Source organism: Podarcis tiliguerta (genome assembly GCF_965153285.1).
Source record: "Podarcis tiliguerta genome assembly, chromosome: 4".
Classification (NCBI taxonomy): Eukaryota; Metazoa; Chordata; class Lepidosauria; order Squamata; family Lacertidae; genus Podarcis; species Podarcis tiliguerta.
This window is the reverse complement of record NC_139537.1, coordinates 23,058,858-23,069,484: the sequence shown is the minus strand read 5'-3', so window position 1 is coordinate 23,069,484 and position 10,627 is coordinate 23,058,858. Positions and strand designations below refer to the sequence as shown.

The 10,627-nt window shown below is 38.8% G+C and overlaps 1 protein-coding gene across 2 annotated transcripts in view; it reads left to right on the top strand.

The window, feature by feature from the left end:
• The window catches only part of ZDHHC20 (zDHHC palmitoyltransferase 20), a 45,964-nt gene that overhangs the window by 9,079 nt on the left and 26,258 nt on the right, over window positions 1-10,627 (top strand). For both annotated transcript variants that reach the window (XM_083436670.1, XM_083436669.1), the window contains exon 2: window positions 8,817-8,843. In XM_083436670.1, the coding sequence (XP_083292796.1) occupies window positions 8,817-8,843 (27 nt within the window). The remainder of the gene's footprint in view (window positions 1-8,816; window positions 8,844-10,627) is intronic.

The following is a 10,627-nucleotide window of genomic DNA, read 5'->3' as shown; positions in this document are numbered from 1 at the left end:
CCGTCCTTAAAGCTCTTTGTCCTATAAATAATAATATGTGAATGTTCCGTGTTGTAATATGGGAATATTTACAAAAAAACTTGCTGTTTGTTTTCCTCTAGAATTAATTTTTTAAAATAAAATATAAAAGGTTTCAATATTCCTGTTTCACAATCTGGAACTTAAAACAAAATAAAAACATAGGGTTAGGCCATCCATGAACAGAAGGGCTCCTTCCATTCACAAAAGGCTTTTTCATCCTTGGAGGAATTCTGCAGATTGAGGGTGGGGGATGCATTCTTCTGATTTCCTCCTCTCCCTGCTGCTTCCAGTACCACATCCTGCACTGTTCTGCAGGACCCCTAAGCACTGTAGATTTTCAGTGTGTACAAGGGAATGGGAGAATTAGCATTGTGTTGATCCACATCTCTAAGCAGAAACTCCACATACATAAGCCTAATGTATATAGACTCAGTGTGTGCAGTTTGTAGCCTGTAAATATAGAGTACAGATTGTATAGAGAGCATTTGTGCATACTACAATGGTACCTCGGGTTACAAATGCTTCAGGTTACAGACTCTGCCATCCCAGAAATAGTACCTTGGGTTAAGAACTTTGCTTCAGGATGAGAACAGAAATTGTTCAGCGGTGGCGTGGCAGCAGCCATTAGCTAAAGTGGTGCTTCAGGTTAAGAACAGTTTCAGGTTAAGAACAGAGGTACCACTGTAGATGTATGCACTTTGCAGAAGTTATGGCTGGCTGAGGGTGAGGCAAGTGGCATGCATTAAATGTCCCTTATTTGAAACAGGGCTGGTATATATGCTATACTGTATCATAAAGCAAAGATACCGCTGATCTTATTATTTTATTGAAATCCTTTCTGATGTTGGACTAGGTTACTTTTGTTATGAATTTATTATGACGGCAGTACAATGCATATAGCATTTAACATGACCTCATACAGGAAACTTAAGATGTTAGAGAGTGAAATGTGTTAATATTCATAATGTTTTCAGCAATCAAGGCTTCATCTATATCCCTGTCCTATGAAGGTTTTATTTGTAGAATGCCTGAAGGATTGACTTAAACATACTTTTTAAAACTCCCTAATTCTAGGTCAAACAATTGACATTCGCAAAACCAATGGCTTGGAATATTTTTTCTGGTTCTTTGTTCTTTCTTACATGCAGTGTCTATTGCCACATGAAGGTCCAAGCTTGGTTCAGACATTATGATCTCAAACCTAGAATGAGCCATGTACCCCCTTTGCCAAGTTTCAGCAAAGATTTCCTTGCTTCTTAAACCACATGCTTTCCATAATGCCTGAAACTATGACTTAAACATTTCTTACAAATTAGAATATCAAACCAGGATCTAATCCTGTTTTGATAACTTGGCTACTAAAACACAGTTTGTCCTAAATTATTATATCTGAACTAGTCCATTTATATCTCACATAAATACATAAATATATGCCTTTATTTATGCACAAAATACATAAATATATTGAAACAAAATTGTAAGCTATATGTTTCTTCAGTAAAAAAGAGTTAATTATTCTCAGGAGTTATAGCTAGCAGGCATATGAGAACCTCAAAAAGTTAGCAACTGCTTCATAAAGCAAATGTGTGTAGCTTGTGGCACTTATTTTGGTGGATTAATCTTTGACTGCTAAGTCTGTGATCTTCCTCTAGCACCCCAGATTCTTCTTCTTCTTCTTCTTCTTCTTCTTCTTCTTCTTCTTCTTCTTCTTCTTTGGCAATCACCTGTAGCCAAGTAAGATTGTCTTCCATAAACAGGGTTTTAACAATGAATCTGTGACTGTGAAGGCCAGTTCTGGATCCACATGTCCCTCCACAGTGGGGACATTGGTTTTCGGGCGGGTTTTGATCATGGTGTGGATTTGCCAAACATGCCTTCCTCTTAGCATGTTTCTCCCCTGCGTCCTGAGTTTGAGTGTCTTCAAAGCCCATGACACCTTTGGTAAAGGCTGTTCTCCAACTGGAGCGCTCGCAGTCCAGTGTTTCCCAGTTGTCAGTGTTTATACTACATTTTTTTAGATTTGCCTTGAGCCAGTCTTTAAACCTCTTTTGTTGACCACCAGCATTACACTTTCAATTTTTAAATTCGGAATAGAGTAGTTGTTTTGGATTAAGATAGGGAGGATAAAGGAGTGGTAAAATGTTTCGTTTTGGATAATTTCCATTACAAATTGCAAATGCTTGGTATAGACAGGCATCATCACCATAACTTATTTATATGCTGACCATCTGACTGGGTTCCCCAGCCACTCTGGGTGGCTTCCAACAACAATAACTATTAATGATACAGTCAGCTCGCAGTTTACGTGGGAATTCCATTCTGGGGATCATCCTTAAAGCCAAAAGCGCATATAGTCAAAACACAGACGGTTCAGTGGTGGATGAGATTGCCAAAATATTTTCCTGCGCATGCCCAACCCTTTATTATTATTTGCCAGCAATTTATTTCAAGAATAAATTGTCAATGTGAAAATATCTTCACCAGGTTAGCTTGCATCAAGCAGATTAAAATTCTGAAAGCAGTAGAGGGCAACCTGCCACATCCACAAACCTGTGGATAGAATCACATTTGGTGGAATTGAAAGATTCTTATCTGACATTTCTGCCAATTGTGTGGGCCAGTCACTTAGCCTAATCAACACCACAGGGTTGTTGGGAGGATGAAATGGGGGGCGGGAACCATCTTGAGATCCTTGGAAGATAAAGGTGGTATTTAAATATAAATATGTATAAATAAATAAATACATAAAAAGTAACTGGTGTACTCTTGATTTTCTAATATAACACACAGTAGTTGCAAGTGTGCTGAACCACACGGACAAAAAGCTCAGCAACTTTGATCAGCCCCAGGCACTGGTGGTCCTTCCAATGCCACTTGCTTGTCACTCCCACTGTCCCTCATCATTGGCCATGCCATTGGAAAGTGGAGACCAACTACATTCCGACACTCTTAGCTAGATCAATCTCCTAACTTAGCATTAGGGATACAGAGTTCGCTACCCATGCAGATTTTTCTTTCCCATTACCAGGTGTGAACTTTGTACTATACTCTGGCAACTCTTTTTCTGCCCATAACTTTCTGGTTGGGATATTTAGCCCAATGAAAGTGCCCCCTTGTTTTAATACACACTGTGTGATAATATACGCATGAGATTATAGATGAAGTTATTGAAAAGGAAAATCTGACCTTCAAGAGCAGGAAAACCTTTTTGCTTTTCTTCCTGGCGGCTGTCTGTTCTCCTTCCAGTCAAAAATCATTGCATGTGACATGCACCATGATGAGGTTTTTTTTTACTCTTTATAATAAAGCACTTGACATTTAGCTTTTATTGTGATGTGTAAAAGTCCCAGGCAGAGCTGATTAATGTGGGCACTTTGCAGTAGGGGACAAAAAGAAGGTTGGAGACAGTCTACTCTGAAATTTATAATGACTCGGAATGTTAAATGCTATATTCTTTTCTTTGCCTGTCAGGAGAATTACTAAAGCAAAAATATGTGCTTGTTTTTGTGGCTTGTATTTTCCTTTTTATTGGTAGCTTGTACATTGTGTATTGCTACAATAGCTTGCACACAGTTCTTTCATATGCTGTTAGTTAAATGAAATGGACAGTAATGACCATAAGCCTAATCAAATTTTCTTAGAGGTAACTGAGCCTCTAATTCTGTACATGCTTCACTGTGACTTACTTCTGAGTAAACATGAGAGATCAGGCTACATGCCTCTTTGAATTCATTGAGACACTGCCAGAGAAGACTACTTAGGATCTCAGTGTAGCACCCTAATTCTTCTTACTGGACTACCACATTTGTGTTTGGGTGGGAATGTCTCAGCGCACTCCTACAGAACACAGTGTTAATCTTCAAGGCTGACAAGTGAGCAAGACAGTTCCTGGTGATGGTGGACAGAGACATAGTCAAAGCAGCATGTGAAGGCAAAAAACCAAAATCAGTGGCCGAGGGAAGGAGCACTAGTGGGCACCTCAGTGAGTACACAGGGAGCTAGGTTAATCTTTGTTAAGAAGGCAAGTTGCTTAGCAAAAGAGCAGCAGGAGAAAGTACTAGAGGTTTATAGTTCCTGGTGAAGTATCATTGGCTCACATGGTCACCATGTGAATCAACAGCGCTTTGCCTGGGTGTGGCAGACAGCAGGCATAATATGTCTCGTGTTCTTCCTTCCAGGCAGCTGTCCTGACAATGGTCAAGGGTACAGTTTGCATGCCATTTCGTTTCAGGAAAGCTGCCTTTACTGGTGCAGAGAGTACTGTGCTTGAGTTGGGTTGCCAGTGTTCTCAGGTTTATAATGGTGATCCAGCTGTGTTGCAGGAAAAAAAACACTGGTACGAAGATTGAACGTTGTTCTTTTTGCATGCATTATTTGTGTATGAAATGCGGAGGATGGGAGGAATTCGACATAGCGCTATGGCGATAATTCTGTCTGCTCAAGCATTTCAACTTGCCAGACAGAATGATCTCACCTCTCTTTCCCCACACACTCTTTCTGGAGTTTTCCCCCTGACCTCCCACAAGTGCAGGAGGGTGGGGGCAACCCCACTGCTACTGGAAGTCATTGTGCTGGCTTCCATTCATTGTCAATCCAGCCCAGCCTCTAAAGGAAGAAAGCTGTTGAAAGGCTAGGAAGGGAGGTGGGAGATACTTGAAAAGCAGAGGCTGGACAGTCAAGCAGTTTGAGTTTGAGGAGGTGTGTTATTGGCAGTACAGTTTCTAGCAGAATAGGAAACATATGGGTTTACGTTAGACAGGATACTAAGTGTGCTATATCCTTTGTGTCTGATTCATTTCCTATACTCTAGACTGGTATTTTCCTGCTCTGTCTTCATTATTAAGCAGCATTTAATAAGTTTTTTTATATCCCGGTAGCCTTCAAAACAACTCTGAGGAACTTAAGTAGACCATGTATGGATATTGGGGAAGTTGTTTTGAAATTGAGAACTTGTTTCTACTACTATTACTACTACTACTACTACTACTACTACTACTACTACTACTAATATTATTTATGTCCTGCCCATCTGACTGGGTTGCCCCAGCCACACTGGGCAGCTTCCAACAAAATATTTAAACACAAAGAACCTCAAACATTAAAAACCTCCCTGTACAGGGCTGCCTTCAGATGTCTTCTAAAAGTCAGATAGATGTTTGTTCAAGAAGCACAATACTTTTGCAATACAAATAGCATGTGGACTACAAAATGACTCAAAGTTGTATGATCCATCTTGTCTCAAGTCAATAAGTTGGTTTGTAAACCAGCTGAAGTTGGCAGTGTGGTGGTCAGATCATTACACAAACAAGCTGCATTTGAGTATGAAATTTTAAGGGGAAATAAAAGTGGAATAGGTCCCTAGTATGTTTGCATACTGGGCAGGGAACAAAAACATTTCAGTACATAATAAAAGAGTGTGATTTAACTTGATATTGCTGAAGGGAAGACATTTAAAATGGTCACTTCTAGATAATTTGGAATGCTCTTAGTTCATTCCTAGAAATAAGCAGCCAGCCAATCTCTTGAATTCCCAAAATAAACCTTTAAGCCTGTCAGAAATTATTCAGTATCAAATATTTGTGTGTGGAGTCCAGATGATTCAGGGTGGGTAAAAAGATGCCAAGACTTTCAGAACAGTGCCATTGGCCTGAATTCAGGTTCAGTTGGAAGAGATCAAAAGATGTAGGGCATAATCCACTGGAAAACACATCCTGCACAAAATACAAATCCCACTAAAATTTATTGGGAGCACAAATTTGGGAGTCAGTATCCAAATGTAATAGCCTAAGTCTAGGGAGAGAGTGCTTGACCAGTTCCTTGTAAACAGACATTCTCCATGCATACAACTTCTGAATAGATTAAAAACTCACAAAAATGCAGTGTGTGCGCGTATGTTTGTGTATGAGAGATATTGTTGGCAAGAACAATGCACACAGTCTTTGTGAAGGGTAGGCTTGTATTCCTTATGGTAGCACTTCGCCAGTTTTGTGCCTCAGACATTGTAGGTTGTACAGGGTGTAATCACTTCTGTTGGAAGTGGCATTAGTTTTCGGAACAGCTCTTGCAGTTCATAGCAAAGATGCATGGTTGGTTGTTGTTTTTTTCTCTATAGAAATTCCTACCTATATTTGAATATGACTTGTAATTTGTAGATCTTTTTGATGATGGTTAAAGAATTGCTGCAAGTGTTTTAGGGTACATTATTAATAATCAGCTTTTTGTACCTGTTGGCATATTTCTACATGAGGAATTTATACCTTGCAATATCTTAATGGCCTTATGATTATTTACTATTATTCATTACATTTATATAGGTGCTTATCAGTAGCCCCTGACTTACAACACAGTATTTCAAAAAACAATTTAATAGCTTAAACCAGTGTTTACCAAACTTGGGTCTCCAGCTGTTTTTGGACAGAAACTCCCATCGTCTCTAGCTAGCAGGACCAATGGGAAACACTGGTTTAAATCAACAATAAAATACAGCAAAAAAGTCCTTGCCACAGGCAGCTTAAACCAGTTTACAGCCCAGATTTAAAACATGAATAAAAAGCTCTTTACGTCATGCCAGAAAGATTGCATAGGAGGCATCAGTCTAGCCTTTCTGGATATTCTGTACCAAAAAGCAACTCTGTGTAGCTGCTTGCCTTGATGAAGCACCTGGAGCAAGGGATGAAGAGGATCCTAAGGTTCTAGTAGGCTATTTCTTCAAAATCCACTTCTCTGTAACTTGCAGATTCTAGTTCATGTCCCACCTTTTGGAGCAATGCAAAAGAAATTTGCTCCATCATTCTGACATACTGGTACGTACAAAGTAACATACAAGATAACTAATAACCCTAGTTTAGTTATTTATTTTATCCCACGATCAGATAAAATTGTTCTTTGTATATTTTGGAAGTTCAATGCTATTGTCTTGCTTTTATACATTTTCACCCACTCCCTTTGTTTATTTATAAACATGGTGTTTGAATGTGCCTTTTATCTAATCCAACTTGTTCTCACTCATTCTTATTGAGAACCTTTTGATCAAAATTTAGGACCCTTTATTCTACAGCTAACATGATTTGAAACATGGTTTGATCTTTTTATACAGAAGGAGAAACTCTTCTATTACAGACACCCTAGTTTAGTGGTGATAGTTTTTTTATTTTGAGAAGAAACCCACCCACCCCTCAAATGATTTAGCTAATGTGTAATTCTGTTGCATCTTTCCTTTCCCTCCACAATGTAAAGCATGAATTACTCCCAATTATCAGCAGACCAATTTAGTGCATTCAAAATAAATTGTCCAGCAGCACCTTAGAGACCAGCTAAGTTTGTTGGTATCTGAAGAAGTATCTAAAGAAGTGTGCATGCACACGAAAGCTTATATCAAGAACAAATTTGGTCTCTAAGGTGCTACTGGACAATTTTTTAATATATTTTTACTGCGTCAGACCAACACGACTACCTACCTGAATTTAGTGCGTTCAGTTTGTTAATGATGATAGGATGTTGTGCTTGGTAAATACAGGGTGAGTCCTTTAAAAGAGGCCCCGTGGATACAGAGTACACATGTTCCACGGGGCCTCTTTTAAAAGACACACCCTGTATAAGATTACATTTTACAGGAGCAATTTTTTAGCTATTCAGTGGCTTTGAATTTGGCTGTGTTGAAGCCATAGAAGTATATTCACTAGAAATGTTTGTACGTATTTACTCTGCATTTATATGTAAGCATTGTCCACCCAATTACCTGTTCATTGTTCCTTGCTGCTCTCAAAGCAAATGCTGATAGGTGATGCTAGTATGTGGGGCCTGGCTTAACAAATTGGTGATTAGGCTTCTTTTGTAAGTAAAGGCTTACTTTCAGGACAAGCATAGGTAACTTGCAGTGATAGAATGTAGATATCAATTAGGTATTTGAGTTTAATAAAGTGTACTAAATTGATTCCTGTGTTCTGCCAGTGGTCACTATTCCATATGAGATTAAATTTATTTTTAGTATGTTGAATCTGCTACTGGATGTATGTAATCCTGCTAGGCTAAATAAAAATAGACCAAGACCATGCCAGCAATAGTAACTGAAGTCCATTTTAAAACTGCATTGTTGGCTTTATTTTGGTTAATGAACCTCTACCTGGTAACCTGTGCTACAATCAGGCCTGGCGAAAGGACCTGAATCTGGGCTTAATTGCATAGCCAAGAAAGGGAAAGGGTTGTGGTGCAGGCACAAGGCTAATTCATATCTCTGCATATTACTGCCAGATAGAGTCATCTGAACTGGGCCAAGGAGTATGAAAAAAATGGCAATTTCCCAAGAGCACAGTACATGTGTGACTCACCTGGTTTTGATTCTGGGTCTTCAGCAAGTTTAGCCCTCTGTCAACTGAAGCTTATGGCTCCCTTACTGACACACTGACACTCTTTTAGTGGTCGTCTGCATTACTTGAGCTTCATTTCCTTGAAGGAAAAGTGAAATAAATAAAATTGAAGAATTTGTGTATTTTGCATTCATTTGTCACAGCTACTGCTTTCCCCCACAAGAACTGAAATGAGCATAGCTTTTGTGATCAAACCATTTCCTAACTAAATAGATACAACAATTTATATGAAAGGAATTGTGCTCATTTGCTGAACACACACACTGATTTTCCCCCTCTTAAGTTCTTGTACGTGCTTTGGAAAATGGCAAAATGAATTTTCTCCAGGATTACATTAAAATTAGATGATCTTTGTTCAGGTTTTATTAATATTGGTTTCTAAAAGCCTACAGGTAGACTCACTCTAGTTTTTTCTGTTTTTTCCCCTAGTTACAATAACCTCAACTGGCGAAAAAGGTAAGAATGTTTCTTCACATATATTTCTTTGCATAGAGTGCATATATTCATTAGCCTTGGTAAAAAGATGACCTTTTGTTTGAGTTTTAGAATTCCATTTATGTATTTTTATTAAGAATGGCACAAATTTGCCCTACTCTTGTGTTCCTGCATGCCATTGGTTATGCATGTATGTGCTTCCTTGCTTATCTCTTCTTTTAGTTTCCCTCTTATAGTTGCTGCCTATAATTATAATCCTTCTCTCTTGTGGTTGCTGCCTATAATTATAATCCTATCATCTTTGGAATTAGCACAGAGAGAAAATAAAGTGATGTAGCTAGGACACATTTAAAAAATGGGTGGTATCGGTAATGGATTTTCCATAGAGAAAAATTGCCAGGTATGCATCGGTTTAGTATGCTAGACGTGCATTTGGAAAGTTGTGAGAAGTTGATCAGTAAAAAAGTTCCCAGGGAGAGTTTACCTGGCAGTTTAGGAGCCTCACATTGGGCTATTCATAAGCTGAAGTACTGCATCCTGAGGACTGCTGTTGCTACCACCTGTCAGGGTTAGGATTCATTCCTTTTCCCAAGAGAGTGTGTTGGAAGCTGCTGGGAATTGCTCTCACATTATTTCTGCATGAGAAATTTGGGCTGGAGTGTGGGGAGAGAATGTTTGTAGAGTACGGTGGTACTCGGTTCTCAAACTCAATCCATTCCGGAAGTCAGTTCCAAAATCAAAGCATTTCAAAACCAAGGCATGCTTTCCCATAAAAAGTGCCGAACTTAATCCATTCTGGAAGTCCATTTGACTTTCAAAATGTTCGAAAACCAAGGCACAACTTTTGATTGGTGTAGGCGCCCCAGAAACAATAGCCGACAACCATATCGGACGTTCCGCTTCTGAAAAACGTTTGCAAACCGAAACACTTACTTCTGGGTTTTCGGTGTATTGAGAACCAAGGCGTTTAAGTACCAAGACATTTGAGAACTAAGGTGCCACTGTATAAAATTTAGGAAGAGGTTGCCAGTCTCCAGAAAGCTTTTTTTTACTGAAAAGAATATTTGCCTTGATGGTTGAAGCAACTGTCATTCTCTTTATTTTACTTTCTAATATGTTAATCTTTCTGCTGTTATTGCTGTTGGAAGAATTCCATTTGACTTCAAACACATTTCTCGAGATTGTGTAGCTACCGTAGACATAACACATTCTCTACCAGTTTAAATGTGGCTTCATGCAAGGAGAATGATTCATGTTATTATGTAGCTGCTTAGTTTTTTGTATTCTATATTATAACTCAAGCACTGCTAGGAAGATTCCTCCACCCCACCCCACCCCGATGTATTTCTTGTCAATAAGAAATTCGCTTTGGCGCAAATAAATTTTTACTCTGAAAGTGTGGCCCAGAGAAAGAAAAACATTTGAGAACCACTGTAGTATTGCAGTCCCATAGGGAGGGAATAGCTGCTTAATCAATTTAAACCTGTGGGATACATATTTCCTGATTTTGCATTTCAGATTTTATCTTGAGATGCTTGTTTGAAGGATTGCCAAAGTGAGTGTCTGTGGGAAACCTAATTCATGTATATTCTGATCTATATTGCTAGGTTAGCTTTCTTGTTTTCCAGTCAGCTGAATTTTTCCATTTGGCATTTGTTTTCCTCCTCCTTGTGAAGCTTGTCCTTGGTCTCACTGTTCAGTGTTCTTTTGTTGGTAACCACACTAGTTTGATTATTTAGTCTCTTCCTCTTTCTTGATACTGTATCTGAATCTGTAGGAAAACACTTGTGGTAGAACTTTCTCTT